Here is a 15,926-nt window from a genome sequence, read left to right on the forward strand (position 1 = left end):
CGGACCTGCCCTGGGGGCTGTCGTGCTGCTCTCAGCCAAACACGAGCCTGAAACAGCCCCCAAATCCTTGTTTTGGCTTTCCTGCATTTCCACAAAGCTCCCAAAGCCTCATTTCTGTTCCTGTTTTTCCTGACTGTGCCCCGGCAGCCACACGGACTGGGGAGCACCTCGGCTGTGGTGAAGGATGTGAGTGAAAAGAAAGATCAAAATAATGCTGAAATTTGGCTCCATACCAGCTCCACCAGGCCCTCGCTCAGAGTGACAGCTCTTTTTGGTTTGGTTGAAGACATAAATCATATTTGTACGGAATGGGTAAAAAACGAGGCGAATTCTCCAGTTTGATTCCCATTTTGGGGGTAAATGCGATTTGTAACGAAACCAAGGTAACCCAGCCAAGCTCTGCATCCTGTGAAATTCCCAAATTGTGCAACAAAATCAAGGCCAGTGTTGGCAGCGCCGTGTGGGTTTGTGGTTTCAATCTGAAGCCAAACCAAAATGAAGCTGTGCTGATTGCCTTCACCTTCAGCTCAGCCACAGAGCCAGAAATAATAAAAATAAATGTTTCAACTTGCTAAAATCGGGCTGGAAATTTTCTGTGTGTTATTTGGTTATTTAAATCCACCCCCAAAGACAGTTTTTGACTAAGAAAGTTTGCAGACGTAGAAAATTAGAAAATTCCTCTTGCGTGTGCACTCCCCCCAGTCTCAGAGAGAAGGGGTTTGTTCTGGAATTTTGGTGACAGAGCAGGCAGCAGAGCTCTGCAGCAAATGTACATTCATTAAGGGGCTGAATTTTTACAACAAATTATTTGGAATACACATGATATGAAATAATGATGAGATCTTCTAATTCCTCAAACATCTGAACAGGATAAGGCCAAATTTTCAGTTTTTTCCTGTAGCAGACATAAAGTGACTATGTGATGGGATTTTAAACCACTCTCGAAGTGAGAAACCTTTTAACCAGGACTAATCTCTGGTGGCTCGGAATATCCAACGTTATTTGTTGATTTTCACTAGGCATTACATGAACATGACTGTTCCTAAACACACAACAACATTTACCTCTTATGGCTCTGTGTCTCTCTCTCCCTCCTGCCCCGGGACTGGCACAAGTGCAGGTTTGTTTGGGGCACCAAAAGGTGGATTTTAAGTGGAGGAGGACAGGGAGAAGCTTGATTTCCTCATGGCCGGAGGGTTTTTAGCAGGGCTGCTTCTGCTCCTCCCACTGCCACTGGTGTGGGGTGAGTTCCATCCCCACGGGCACGACCCCTGCAGTCCCCTGGACCAGGCTCGGGGTTAGCTGGCCGCGTGTCCTGGCGGGGCAGGGGGACTAGAGCCCGTTCCTGCTGCCGGGGAACTCGGGCTCCTCCAGCTCGGGCTCTGCCACGTCTGAGAGCTTGGAGTGTGTCCTTCCAATCTCCTCCAGGGCACAGGCCAGCGAGTCCAGGTCCCCGTCGTGCTGGTGCCGTGCCTCCCACAGGTCCAGGATGACGGCGGAGGGGCTGCTCTGGGCGGCGAAGAAGGAGAGATTCCTGCAGGGAAGGGAGGGAAAGAGGGATGAGGAGCAGCCCGGGCTGCAGCTGTGCCCTGTACCCAGCACGATCCATGTGCTTGGGAAAAAACCCTCCAGCACAGCTGGGGCATGAGCTGAGGAACCCCTGGAGGTGGTGGCTCCTCATGTGGCACCTGCCCAGCCCAGGGACAGTGACCATGAACCCAGGGTGTGGCACCAGCCCAGCCCAGGAATAGTGACCACGAGCCCAGGTGGCTCCTCATGTGGCACCTGCCTAGCCCAGCCCAGCCCAGGGACAGGGACCATGAGCCCAGGGTGTGGCACCTGCCCAGACTGGCACAAGGACAGTGACCACAAGCCCAGGTGGCTCCTCATGTGGCACAAGCCCAGCCCAGGGACAGTGACCACAAGCCCAGGGTGTCCCCAGGCCCAGCCCAGGGACAGTGACCATGAGCCCAGGGTGTCCCCAGGTGCAGCAGTGCTGCCCCTGGGATGGGAAAATCCCTTCTGGGAAGCATCACTAGGAAATACAGCAAGGATTTGACAGGGAGAAGGATTTACAGCAGTTGATGCTTGTGCTTATGCAAAGACTCACCACCTTTTATCTGTGATTTTCTCTTTTGTTAATGTGCCATTTTTAGGACCCTGCAGGGGTGATTTGTATAGAATTTGGTAAAATAAAGTTTTGGGTTTATCCAAAACTCTTTTTCCTTTGGCTCAGATGCGGTTTATTGAGGTTCCCATGCAAAGCAAGAAGGCAATGGAAAGTTACTTTGCTTGATTTAAGCATTCCTCTGCCCTCCTGGGAACATATTTATAGAGTTTGTGACAATCAGAAAATATTTTTGTGAGGGAGCTGCCTCCACCAATTTAATTTAGCCAAGCAGAAAAAGCAAAGTAAGAAGTAAATTGGTTTTTACAGCATCTTTCAGTTTTAATCATCATAATATTATTACTCCTAACACTAGAGAACGACTGTCTCTTTTAAAGATGTCTTTCCCTTAAAAAAAAAAAAAATCTGCAGGGTTCATTTTGGAATAGGAAAGGCACCCATGAGAGCCAAGGGGATTTGTCTGGGGGGGATGTGAAGCCTCCTAAGTGCTTTGAACAACAGTTTCCATGATGGACAAAATCCTCCTGCAGCCTTGAGGGTGGACAGAAGAATGTCCAGCCCAGCAGGAGGAGCTGACAGCTCTGAGCAGCTGAAATGAGCCCTGAGAGCCCTTAATTCACCCACAGCCCTGACAGCAGCAAACCAACCCTGAGCAGCCGATAATTCCTGCTCCAGGGCCAAGCCCCCCTGCCCTGGGCGCTGCTGATGCCTTGGGAGGCTCCCTGGAACTGAGGCTGGATGGAGGAAAAGGAATAAAGTGGGGATTTGTTAAAAAGCCTTCAAAGGATGCACCTTGGGCAGTGCAGGAGCCTGGCTGTGGCTCCAGCCAAGGTGGACCCAAGGTGGACTCTGAGCCACGAGGTTTCACATTTTTATAAGTTTTGGTCCATTTCCATATTGGGATGAGTTGTCCAATTACAGATTATGAAGATTATTAAGATTATGGAGATTATGAAGATTATGGAGATTATGAAGATTATGAAGATTATGAAGATTGGGAAGTGCCACCCTCCCAGTCTGCTCTCCTCAGCTCGCTGCTGGTTACACTTTCTGGGCCTGAGGCTGTCACGGTGTCCTTGGTGCTCGGGCTGGAGCAGGTTTGGTGTGGCTGGAACTGAGGAGAACTCGCTGACGCTTTATGTGGGGCTCAGAGTCACACCCTGGGGCAGTGCAGAGCCTGGAAAATCCCCAAGCCAGAGCTGAAGGCATCACTGCCATCACTGCCATCACCTGCTGATGCTGTTCTTCTGGGCCAGCAGCTGCCAGTCCTTGCCCTTGGCGCCGGGCGTGTCGAAGGTGGCGCAGATGCGCTGCCGGATGGAGCGCGGGATCTTGAACGCCTTGGGGCCCAGCTGGGCAGGGAAGGCGCTGTCCTCGTGCCCAAAGAAGGTGATGTTTTCTCTCTCGGCCTGCAGGGAATGGGAAGGCAAAGCAGGGAAAGAATCAAACCTCGGATTCCTCCTGTCGCTTAAGTTAACAGAAAATGACGGAGCTAAGAGGTGCTTTTGTGATTTGTGAAAGAACACCTAGAACATCACAAGGATTTGTGCATAAAAACCTTTAAAATGCTGTTATTTTCCTTCAACGAGTTTTCTTTTATGGTTATTTTTCTGTTACAGAGCACTGCTGGCTTTCTAAATCTTTAATTGATTAAACCCATGGACACACAAATTTATGTTTCTTTCTCTGGGCATTTTTAAACACATGAATTCTGTAAGCACCTCAGCTCTCCCAGACTCTCTGGAATCCAGGTCCCTGTGGATCTGGCCCCTCTTTTCCCGTGGAATCACACCAGTCTTGCATAACAGAGTCAAATTTCAGTGCATTACTCATCGGAGAGTGACACAGCATCAATACCAACCAGCAGTGATGGTGCAGCCTCCATCCAACCTTTGTGACACATCCCCAGGCTCGGCACTGGGTGCTGCAGCTCTGCCCTGGGCTCTGCTCAAGATGCAGAGCAGGAGATGCTCCTGCCCTGCCCGTGTGAGATAAGCACAGCGACCCGGGCGCTCCGGGGATTGTCACGCACGGAGCAGCTCCGGGGGGGAGTTGTCACTTACAGATTTATTTTGCAGTCAAATTATCCTCCCTCTTCAATCACTGCTGGAGATAGGCATGAGAAAGCTTTCCACAGCAGCAAATCTGCTTGAAGCAGAACTGGAACATGCTCTGGGGACTTGTGTACAGACAGGGCTCTTAAAAACACAGCAGAGAGGGAGAGCAAGGCAGCAGCAGCAGCAGCACGGGCTGGAGACACAGAGAGGGGTTTCATGAAATAAGGATAAAGGAGCAGAAAGCACTTGGCCAGTTCTGAGGAGTTTTTACACAGGATGATGCTCGTGCTGCTCTTGTCCAGCTGCTGCACTCCCTGCTCAGAGCATTTATGGGTGTAGAGCTCTAATCCAGAACCATTAATCCGGATTAATCAACAAAGATGCTCAGTAACCTAAAAAAGTGCAGCTGCTGAATTCTCATGGCTGTTGACAGAGCAGCAGCTGGCTCAGCTGTAGCTCTGATTTCTTTTAGCTACGAGCAGGGCCCAGTCCCCACGAGACACATTTTGTACTCCTGTCCCCAACCCTCAGAGCTCTGCAAGAGCTTCTCATTAGAAAACTGCAACCACCAACTCAAACAATAAATCATTAAATTACTGATAAATTATTGTTAGTGCTGCAGTGCCTGTGCCTCGATTTCTGCTGGAAATGGGATCTGCAAGGCTTTAAAGACTGGTTCCAGCTTTGAGCAAAACCTACACGAGGAAAGGACAGAACCAGGGAGTGAACTGGTGCACAGAAGGGTGGTGCCCCATCCCTGGAAGGGTCCAAGGGGCTTGGAGCAACCAGGGATGGTGGAAGGTGGCCCTGCCTGTGGCAGGGGTGGCACTGGATGGGCTTTGAGGTCCTTCCAACCCAACCCAACCCAACCCAACCCAACCCAACCCAACCCAACCCAACCCAACCCAACCCAACCCATCCCACCCCATGATTCTGTTCTGTGAGCATCCCGCCCCACAGAGCAGGGGCTGCCCAAGGCTTTACCTCGAGGACGGAGGTTTGGACGTGCAGGAGCTGCTCGTGGCCCTGCAGCTGCCGGACGCACACGGTGCAGCACAGCTGGCTGGTGGCGGGGCTGAAGCGCTCCAGGGAGAAGGCGCCGAGCAGGGGCCGGGGGCTGCCGCGCCACACGCGGGAGAACGGCACCTCCTGCGGGATGGGGACACGTCAGGGACAGGGGACACGGCTGGGGGGAAACAGCCACATCCTGCTCTGCTGGGGACAGCTCAGGCACGTCCCCTCCAGCCCCAAACAGCACAAAGCCAGAAAGCGAGGATTGCGTTCATGAGCACCGAGGTGTCTCAGTGACCGAGAGCTCAGGGCTCATCAGGGGCAATGAGTAATGGGAAACTCTTAAAAAACATTCTTAAAGACACTTAAATATGCCTTCACTTCCTCCCCCTTGTCCTCTCTGTGTCTCCTTGGAATCACCTTGTAACCAGAATCCAAGGAAAGGAACACAGAACTGTCCTGGCCCTGGCATCCTTCCCTTCTCCACCCCAAAGGAATTAGGAATTTCCCTCTGAGAACTGCCCTGGCCCTGGCATCCTTCCCTTCTCCACCCCAAAGGAATTAGGAATTTCCCTCTGAGAACTGTCCTGGCCCTGGCATCCTTCCCTGCCTTCCCCAGCCCCAGGCTGGGAGCAGCAGCAGTAGTAAGATGCTCACACTGATAAAGGAAACGTTAGCAAAATGTTAGGAGTGGAGAAACTGTAATTAGATTTTCTTCAGGGTGATCATCTCTGCTTTCACTCCGAGTGGAAGAATCACTCAGCTGAAAGGAGCTGCGTGAAACAATGCAGAGCAGCAAGGAGTGCAGGAACAATGAGTGGTTGGAGTTTCCCAAGACGCTTTCAGCTCCATTCTGCGTTTGTAATTAAGCTCCTTGCAGACAGAGGGGCTGTAAATCATCTCATGGCCCAGGCAGAGCTGGAGCCTCCAGGAGATGCAGGATGGGAGGCAAAAGCTGCTCTGAACACCCAGAGGTGCCTGCCCAGCTCCTGCTGTTCCCATCCACAGGGGAAGGGAGCCCAGCTCTGGGAGCTGCTCCTGCCAGGCCAGGACAGACACAGGCTGTGAGCAGAGCCTGCAGGAATCCTGGTGCCACCTGCCACCAGCTGCCTTCCAGCAGCTCCTCAGCGTGATTTATTCATCTGCTCTGGCCCTGGAGCAGGATGGCTGCTTGTCTGAGACATCATTTCCACAAATCTCCCCTCCCCACGCTGCCCGGGGAGGTGCTGCTGGTGGACCAGAGACATTCCTGGAACAGGCTGTGTTCAGTTGTTCCTGCCAGGCAGCACAAGCAGCTGCTCTCACAGGGTGGGACGTAGGAGAGGAGCCCAGGGAACACTGGAAGAAACTCCACGTGCAAAAATAGATTTTTTTCTCTATAAAGAGGCTGGAACCAAACCAGAGCTGTCACCAGACTTTTCACTGCGAGGGAAGCACAGAGCCAGGGGAGGTTCTGCAGCTCCTCTGAGGAACAGTGATTGTGTTTCTGAGCTGTCCAAGCCATCCCAGTTACACTCAGCCATAAAATGTAAATATTCCTTTGGGCCAGGGCAGCGCTGTCAGCCTGTTCTGGCAGCAGGGGTTTTGCACAGGCTTTGTTCCAGCCCCCTCTGATCAGGCTCTAAGTGGCACTTGGAGGTTCAATTCCAGCCTGTCACAGACATTTATTCCTCGTGTTTGGACAAGGGATTAGGAGACAATAAATTAATCAAAGTATGGAGCTCTATAATCTGGTGAGGGCAGAAGTGAATTTGCTGCATTGAGAGGAAACTCCTCGGATTTGATTTTGTTTTGGGCACACACTGGCAGGTCTCTGCTGGAGAACTGGGCCATCCTAACCCTGCTTGGTTTGGCTTTTAAAACACACGTGAGTGAGAAGAACAAACAAAACACTGAAAAGCTCTTCTCCCTGAGAAGCTGGAAAGGATTCGTTTAAATGATTTTTTAAGTTGTAGCCCAAATTCTCCCCACGCTGTTAACGAGGAGAGGCTTTCCCTGGCTCTGTGTTTATAACTTTCAGAGCCCATTACCCTCATGTTTTGGGGAACGTGGCAACACTTTTAAAACAGGGCTTTTGCCAAAATCTTGGAGGATGGATAATTGTGTCTCTGCTTCTGGGAGAAGGGAGATTGTACATTCTAATTGAGTGTTGTATTTTAAAACCAGCCCACTCCATGTGCCAGCACATTCCTTAGGATTTCCAGTCACCAAAATCCTTGGAAATTCTTATTTTGTTTTGATTTTTCCTTTTCAGTTTTCAACAGCCTCTTCAATTAATGGAGAAGAGAAAAACCAATTTGCTGCTCTTCAGTTCTAATACTTGGTCTCTGTGTGCTGTGATTTTAACTCGTGGTTACATTTAAATGTCATTTTTAGCCATATTTCCACAGTTATATCAAAACTGGAATGACAGATATTAGAAACATCTTGAGGAGTGGTTAAGTTTGAACAGGAGGAATATTTGCATTCTGTTGGAGGCAACTGAAATGAGGGAAAGCACAAGCATTTCTGTAAAATGACAAATTTACAGCTTTCTGGTATAAACGAAATCTGTGTTTGTCAGAATCAAAAGGCAACATGTTTTTGTTAAATGCTCGGGAGGCTTACAGCTTTTTAAATAAAAGGAACCTCGGTTGATTCGGGTTCTGCCCCCCAGGGCAGGGGGAGCAGGTGAAATGCCAGGTACCTGACAGGCAGTGAAGGGTTTGATTCTCCACAGGAAGGGAGGGATGTCCAGCACTGAGATCTGCAGGCTGCAGGTGTTGCCTTTAAAATGCAAAAGTTTGGGTTCCTCCAGCAATTGCCCCCCTTGGAGTCTTTCATCCGAAACCACTTCCTGCAAGGGAGGAGGAGAGAATGTTTTCAGTATTAGGAACAAACCCCAGAGGCAGTGAAAATCCCTCTCTGTGGAGGTGCCAGGTTCCCCCGTGGTGCTGAACACACGGCAGAATTTCTCTCGTGGGTTTGGTATTTCCATTGCCCCAAAGTCTGGCTTTGTCTGGCCCCATTTCTGGACAGATAATGGGGGTTGGACACTGAATTTTTGGCTGTCTCCCCTCTCCAACACCCCCAGAGCAGCCCAGCACAGCCGGACTCAAGAGCAGCTCTGCTGAGGAACTTCTCAGGGCTTTGCAGAACCCTCAGACACTTCAGGTGAAATCATTCCCTTCCATTTCCCACCTCTGGGGCACTTCCAGAACCGCTGGACAAGACCCTGAGCAGTGTGAAGGGCAGACTCTGGGCAGGGGTTTGCACTACAGCCCTCCAGAGCTCTGTTCCAAGTGAATTTTTTATGTAATTCTGTGAATTTAAAACATAATGGCAGGAAAAGATCACCCCTGCCTGTACTTAAGCAATGTTTATTCCTGTGCTGTTGCAATAAAAACACCAGCGAGGAAGGAAAGGTTGCAGAAGTCTTTAAAAATCAGCAGGCAAGCAGTGCTTCCAAATTACCTTTCTTAATCCACAAAAATTATATCAAATCTGTGTCCACCAAAGGGCTTCAGGGCTTGTTAGGACCAAAGGAGCCCCTGGAACCATTGTGACCTTCTGAAAATTCAGTGCTCGACCTCTCTGAAACTGCACTAACAGATTTCCATTATAAACCAATTTTTACAGGTGTTTAGGTTGGTTTAACCCCTGGTGGTTGGGTTCAAATGAAGGCAGGGAGACTTCAGTTTTTGCTTTCCAGCCACAAAGGGAGCAGATTATTTAACTATTCACAAAACTCCTTGGGTGTGCTGGATGTTCTGGAAGGTTCTGTGAGTGCTGCTCTGCCTGCAGTGGCAGACGTGGGACTCCTCCCACAGCAGCAGCATTTGGGAAAAACACAAAGGAGCTGGTTCTCTTCAATTTTGAGGGCCAGGAGCTTCCCAGCACACTCAGAACTTCACAAAGGCCCACCTCAGCTTCTGGAGGAGCAAGGAGAGTTTTAACACAGGGAAAAAGTCAAAACCAAGGGAATTCTGGCTCTCACATAAACCTGCCCCGTGCAGGATTGACTGTCAAACACAGCTTGGCAACCCCAGCTCTGATGTTTTATCCAAAAAGCTCTGTAATTCCCCACGTTCCCCACTAATATTGACTTGCTTTTAGGGGCTGCATCGTTCTGTGAATGCACGGTTGTCTCACTATCTACAAACACCCTGGGAACGCAGAGAACTGGTAATTATTCTTCTGATCATTTCCTCCAGACTCATCAGGAAGACACTGGTACCCGCTAATTGTCTAAGTGTTATAAAGAGGATAATTACAAAGCCATTGTGAGCCTCTAACAATCCTTTTGGTGCCTTGGCTTTTATTAGAAGCACAGAGACAGCAGCGTGTGCTTCAGTCAGAGCCGTGTTTCCATTCCTGTGCGACAGCAAAAAATTCACCTCACAACTCTTTGCGTTTCAGCTCCCCAAAGAACAGCATTTTGGTAAAGCTCCTGAGTTTACCAAAAGCCAGAGAATTGTTTTGTCCTGGAACACGGTGCAGGAAAATCATTCTCATCTCAATTGCCACGTGGGGATTGGGCTGGGTTTTTTTTTTTAAGAGGAAATGCAGGATAATTGAATTTTTGTAAAGCAGGGCTGGGTGAGTTTGGGTAGTTGAGAATGTGGGTAAAAAATGAGAGAGCAAGCAAGAGAGTTTGGCTGCCCTAAAGCTCCCAGTGTAAATCCACACCTGCAGGGAAATGGAGGGATTTATTCTAATGGTGCAGCAGCGCTTAAAAAATCCAGTATTCTCCTTGGGTTGAGGTTGGGGCTGCCCAGGGGGGTAAAAGGATGTCAGCATTTTATGGGAAAATAAGCAAAGCCCAGAGGAGCAAAGCGAAGCCATTTACCTGGAATGCACAAGGGGTGTTATCCACACAATAAACCCTCAGATTGTAATCCAGAGAATTGCAAGACAGGCAGCCAAAAACGGCGACTTTCAGCTGTCGAACGGCGCAGTCAGAGATGGGTTCCCCAATTAGGGCATAAGTTCCAAAGCTGTTTAAGAGAATGTGACAGGCATAAGGATCCAACAGGCAGTAGCAAGAAGTAGTTTCCTCTTCCACAGACATCACTTCCTGCAAAATGAAATTCAGGTTTAAAAAGAATAAAGTGAAGTCGGATCAATAGGCCTCGACAATAGGAGTCATGGCATTAATTGTTTATTTTTATTCAACTGGAATGCAGTGTTGCTGGGAGCCAGGCTGCACTCTCGGGGAAGGGGAGAAGGGGGACTGCTTCCCTGAGTAAATATTCCCAATTTAGCCCTGAGTCAGCAGGAGGATTTATGGCCGTGCCCTGTGCAGAGCTCGCTGTGTACATACAATAATAATGATGATGCCTAAGCAATTTTAGCAGCTTTTTTCAAGTGCTCTTGACTTTCTGCCTAATTTCCCCCCCCAATGTCAAGTTAAAAAATTACCTTGAAGGTTAAAGTCAATAAGCAAACCTTGAACAATGGCTGGGCTTTGACTTCCAGAACACCCATTACAGCCACGTTTTCCTTCCTCAAAAACTCCCTCTGCTCTGCCTCTGCTGCTCAGTCCTGCCCTGTGTGCCCGTGTGGCTCTGTCCCTGTGTCCCCATGTCCCTGTGTCCCTGTGTGACTGTCCCCATGTCCCCATGTCCATGTGTCCCAATGTCCCTGTGTCCCCATGTGACTCTGTCCCTGTGTCCCTGTGTCCCCATGTCCCTGTGTGCCCGTGTGGCTCTGTCCCTGTGTGACTGTGTCCCCGTGTCCCTGTGTCCCCGTGTGACTCTGTCCCTGTGTCCTGTGTCCCTGTGTCCCCATGTCCCTGTGTGCCCATGTGGCTCTGTCCCCGTGTCCCTGTGTCCCCGTGTCCCTGTGTGCCCGTGTCCCTGTGTGCCCGTGTGACTCTGTGCCTGTGTCCCCATGTCCCTGTATCCCTCTGTCCCTGTGTGACTCTGTCCCTGTGTCCCTGTGTCCCTGTATCCCTCTGTCCCTGTGTGACTCTGTCCCTGTGTCCCTGTGTCCCTGTGTCCCCATGTCCCTGTGTCACCGTGTCCCCGTGTCCTGTGTCCCTGTGTCCCTGTGTGACTCTGTCCCTGTGTGACTCTGTCCCTGTGTCCCTGTGTCCCGTGACCCTGTGTCCCCATGTCCCTGTGTCCCTGTGTGACTCTGTCCCTGTGTGACTCTGTCCCTCTGTCCCTGTGTCCCCATGTCCCCCTGTCCCCGTGTGACTCTGTCCCCGTGTCCCTCTCCTCAGTGGCCCGGGCTGTTTGAGGCCAGCACTGCTGGAGCTGCCCAAGGCCTGAGTAAATCTGAATTATGCAAATGGGACTGGAATGGTTGAAAGCAGAGCAAAAGCCAGGCAGGGGCTCAGGGAGGGACAGGCCAGGCCAGGCTGCAGCCGTGGCATCCAGGGCTGGCCTTTGTAGCCATAAACTTCTGCACATCTTGGTAAAAACACCCCAAAACCAATTCTGCTGCTTCTTCCCACAGTGCAAACCCTTTTTGCTGTAATTGTTTCTCTCAGATGTCTCCCTGTGTCTATCCCTGCCAGAATCTCTGCATGAGGAGTAACAGGATGGGCTGAGGGCTAATTCCATGTCCATGGTGGGCTCTGGGCTTACCTCCCACTTCCCCTGCTGCGTCCTGCGTTTGAGGTGGATGCTCCAGTGCTGGGGGTCGGCGTGGGCGCAGTGTGGGATGCTCAGGGCACACGGGGTGCTCACAGCCAGCTCGGGGGGCCCGCAGCTCACCTCGGGCCCCAGCAGCACCTCGGGGCCCTCTGGCTCCAGGCTTGGGGCAGCAAAGACAAGAGTGGCTGTCAGGAGTGAGAATTCACTGAAAATATTTCAGTTCAAATCCAAGCACCTCCCTCATCTGCTCATTTCTGCTCGTTTCACGTGGAAGCAGCAGCTGGAGATGAAACAAACCCATTAGACCCCATCTAACTCCAATCAGCGGCTGGTCAGTTTAGGACTCTGGTATTTAAAATACATTTCAATTTGTTTAACCCAAATCCAGCACTGAAATTGCTCTGTGCCAGCCAGCCCCGCTTCGAGCACCAGCTGGTCCCGTCCCCACCGTGCTCTGCCTTCAAACACTGCCATCAACAATATTTTCACAGGAGCGAAGATAAAACAAATTATGGTTTAAAAAACACAGGCTCATAAATTTTTCCAGATTGAGTGTGATCTCCCTGCTTTGAAAACCCATTTGTATTCTGCAGGAGGAACGAGCTCAGTGACTTTTACAGGCTCGGGGATGGGGCTGTGGATTTGGGAGTGGCCCAGTGTGGCTCCGGGACAGGCAGGGGAGATCCCACCAGCACAGCCGAGCTCCAGGGGATCACCTGGGCTGGATGAAGAGCTTCAGCCTCTCTGCTGACTTCTACAGATGTGTAATCTGCTCTTCTCTCCCACTCCAGCAACTGAACCCAGCCCCACAGCCACGTGGTTTCTGCATCTCTTGGAATAAATCCCTGGGCAGGAGCGGTGCCAGAGTGGAGGAGACTCCCTTGGACACTGAAGCAGCAATTGAACCCTCTTGCCCTGAAGGTTTTGTTGCTGTTTGGTTGTATTTTAATTCATCTGGGTCGTGTGATCCCCGTGATTGGCTTCTAAATTACTGGGCGTGCAGTTCCCTCTTTAAATGGAAAGCAAATGCTGTTTCCAGGATGAAAAATGAGAGGAGGAACCTCAACCAATGTGAAAATTAGGAAAAGGACCTCAACCAAGATAAAAATAAGAAGATAGGACAATAAAACCAGGATGTAAAAAGGAGAAAAGCCCAATCTGACTTGGATACCCCATTCCAGTGCCCGTGGTGACAGCCTGACGTGCAGCTGTAGCTGCTCAGGAAATGCACTTTGCAAACACCGTTCCTGCTAAAGAGAGCCTGGAACGTTCCAGCCCTCCCTCAGTCTGTGTCTGCAGAGTTGGTGAGAGGGAGACTGCAGGGGAGAAAAGGAAGAAACTACAGGGTAACAAAAAAAGGCCAATTCCTTTTTTTCCTTTTCCAAGTGTCATACTAGTAAATTCTGCTGGACCCTCGGTGCTTCCAAGTGTCTGTAGGATTCTCAGGCTAAAAATCCATGGAAGCACCCCCGGAGCCCGAGGTGCAGCTGCTGAGTTCCTCCTGAGCAGGGAGGGGAGGAGGGAGCAGCAGGCACAAGAATTCCATGGATTTCACAGGAGCAGCACTCCAAGAACATTTCTGTGTCCCTTTCAGGCTCACAGCAGGGCGGTCACCCCAGCAGTGGGGACCAGGAGTGACTCCTGCACGTTCCAACCCAACCCAAAGGAGGCAGATCTGTGACCCTGGATCTCTCACCTGGACTCCTTCTGGGTGATGGCCAGGTAGATTTCCCAGGAACTCTCCTCTGGAATAGCTCCGTGTGGAATCAACAGGCTGACCCCTGGAAAAGAACAAGGGCAGGGATGTCAGGGGCAGGGAACACAACCCCGAGGGAGCAGCTGAACATTCCCCTGAATTCCTGCTTCTCATGGCAACGTCAGCAGATGAAAGGAACATAAATTATCAAAGGAAATAAAGCTGTCACTTTGCCATTCAAGGAAAAGACATCTTATTTCCCAAGAAGCTTCTTGAGAGCTCCTTGCCTCTTTCCAGCTTTGAAATCATTGATCATTGTGGGATCCCAGGGAGTCTCCCCATGGAGAGCTCCTGCAGGGCGATCACCCCTTTGCTCCCACACATCCCAGCTCCTGCGTCCAAGGGATCCCATTCTCCTTTGACACCACCAGGCTGGATCAGAACTTAAGGAGGGAGCTTTCCACTGGGCACCACTGGAATTAAACTGCTTTATCTCGCTCTCAGGAGAGGGGGAATGTGTTTGGCTTTGTATCTGTCACACGATGCAGAGCCTCAGCAAGGCACTGACTCCATCACACTGGAATTTACAACTGCTTGGCACAGCTGATCTTACATAAATGCTGCAAGAATTACATAAATTGCAAGTGGACCAAATACATATTTTAATAATCTAATTGATGGGACTATCATTACATAAAGTAGCTAAATATACAGCATGAGGGAATTCTTAATTCATGCCTTAACTTAGTGCCTCTGCAATGTTCCTTCCTCAGCATAAAACTGGTCTGTGGAGAAATGAAAACATTCCACACGTTGTGCATGCCTGGACTGTCACTGTTATCAATCCTCTCTAAACACAAACCATGGTTTTTATGGTAACCTTTAAAGAACCCGTTTTGTGGGACATGAAGGATAAAGCTCTAAATCATCCAGTTCAACCAGAGAGCAGCAGATAATCCTGGAGCCACTGGTCAAACAAAACCAGAGCTGAATTTAAAGTGGATAAATGTCACTGGAAGTCGAAGGCTGATAACCCCTGGCTGGGGTATCTGGCTTTTTGTGCTGCCTTTAGGGGAGAGGAAGTGCCCAAGGTGAGGGCTGGGATTTAGGGTGATGCAAACACAGCCCTGGGGTGCAGCTGAGGGCCGTGACCCTGACAGCCTTTGCTGGGCTCTGATCTGCTGTTCAGCTCATTCACAAACAATCCTGCAGGTCTGGAACACATCCCACAAAGCCCTGAGCTCCCAAAACTCCTGACACAGAGCAGAGGGAGCAGATCCCAGCGCCCAGCCTGGGACAGGGCTGACAGGAAAGGCCCCGCTCTGCGAGTCTGGGGAGCTTTTTGCTCCAGAAAAGGGGAGAACAGGCAGGCAGGAGGGAGCAGGAGCCTGGTGGCTGTGGGGCTGTCCCCAGGCCTGGCTGCTGTCCCTGTGCCCCCCAGGCAGGGCTGTGGGGCTGGAGCTGCTGCTGGAACGTGAGCCCTTATGTAAGATTCTGATCCAGCATCGACCCTTCCCGGGGAGCCTTTCCTTTGGAGCAGGATCCAAGCAAGGCACAGCTTTGATTAATGTGGCTTTCATGCTGAAGACATCAAGAGAGGCAGTAATTTAAAACAGTTCAAATAGGCATAATGCCTCTTCAGTCCTCAGCCCAGGCTTCCCTCTGATCACTCGTGTCCTGTGTGGGCAATGTGCCCTACTTCCCAAAATTTGCATTAATGGGGCCCCTACTTCTTCTTTCCTGGCATTTTTTTTAAAAAAAACTTTAGTTCTAAACCACTACATCAGGCAGCCTAATCTCAAATTCTTTTATGTGCTTTCATGAGAAAGGAGCCACCCACCTGTGTTTGGGACCACCAGGCGGCCCCCCAGGTGCCCGAACAGGGCCGAGCTCCTCAGCTCGCTGCTGCTGGAGATGGAGGCCAGGTTCTGGATGAACATGGCCTTGTTCCTGGCCTGGATTGTCCCGAAGGGCCTGGGGTTGCCGTGGGGGAAGGTCCCGGGGTGGGCCTTGCCGTGGTACTCGGCCCGGTCGGTGACGCCCAGGGACACCATGAAGGAGCTCTGCACCTTGACCTTGATGTCGGCCAGGGGGTTGAACAGGGACGACTCCGTCATCAGCTCCTTGTCCAGGGGGTCCTGCAGGCAGATGGGGCCGCTGTAGGTCCTGCTGACCGTCAGCTCGGGCTGCAGGGACGAGTTCAGGAGCAGGGAGTTACCTGCGGGGACAGGAGCAGCGCTTGGCGAGGGTGGAGGGGACGCCGCAGGAATCCCTTCCCAAATTCTCCCGTCCCCTCTGGGGCTTGCTCTGCCCTGCCCGAGCTCTCAGAGCCCAAACTCACACCGGACCACGTTAGAGGACAGAGGAACTGGTGCAAAGATCTGACATTTCATGTTTGCCACACCTCAGGCAGCTCCAGAGTGCAGGAATACAAGGAGGAGCCTCCTTTGTTT

The 15,926-nt window shown here is 50.9% G+C and overlaps 1 protein-coding gene across 4 annotated transcripts in view; it reads right to left on the bottom strand.

Annotated features, from left to right (window-relative positions):
- Positions 1-825: 825 nt before the first annotated feature.
- Positions 826-15,926, bottom strand: part of UNC5D (unc-5 netrin receptor D) — a 90,845-nt gene continuing 75,744 nt past the window's right edge. For all 4 annotated transcript variants that reach the window (XM_086865530.1, XM_086865528.1, XM_086865529.1 and 1 more), the window contains 8 exons: positions 15,314-15,691; positions 13,474-13,558; positions 11,769-11,937; positions 10,025-10,252; positions 7,883-8,032; positions 5,170-5,334; positions 3,359-3,537; positions 826-1,534 (listed from right to left, as the gene is read on the bottom strand). In XM_086865530.1, coding sequence (XP_086721656.1) covers positions 1,333-1,534; positions 3,359-3,537; positions 5,170-5,334; positions 7,883-8,032; positions 10,025-10,252; positions 11,769-11,937; positions 13,474-13,558; positions 15,314-15,691 — 1,556 coding nt within the window. In that variant the 3' untranslated portion in view covers positions 826-1,332. The remainder of the gene's footprint in view (positions 1,535-3,358; positions 3,538-5,169; positions 5,335-7,882; positions 8,033-10,024; positions 10,253-11,768; positions 11,938-13,473; positions 13,559-15,313; positions 15,692-15,926) is intronic.

This window comes from Cyanistes caeruleus, chromosome 29 (genome assembly GCF_971803275.1).
Source record: "Cyanistes caeruleus chromosome 29, bCyaCae1.hap1.1, whole genome shotgun sequence".
NCBI classification, from domain to species: Eukaryota; Metazoa; Chordata; class Aves; order Passeriformes; family Paridae; genus Cyanistes; species Cyanistes caeruleus.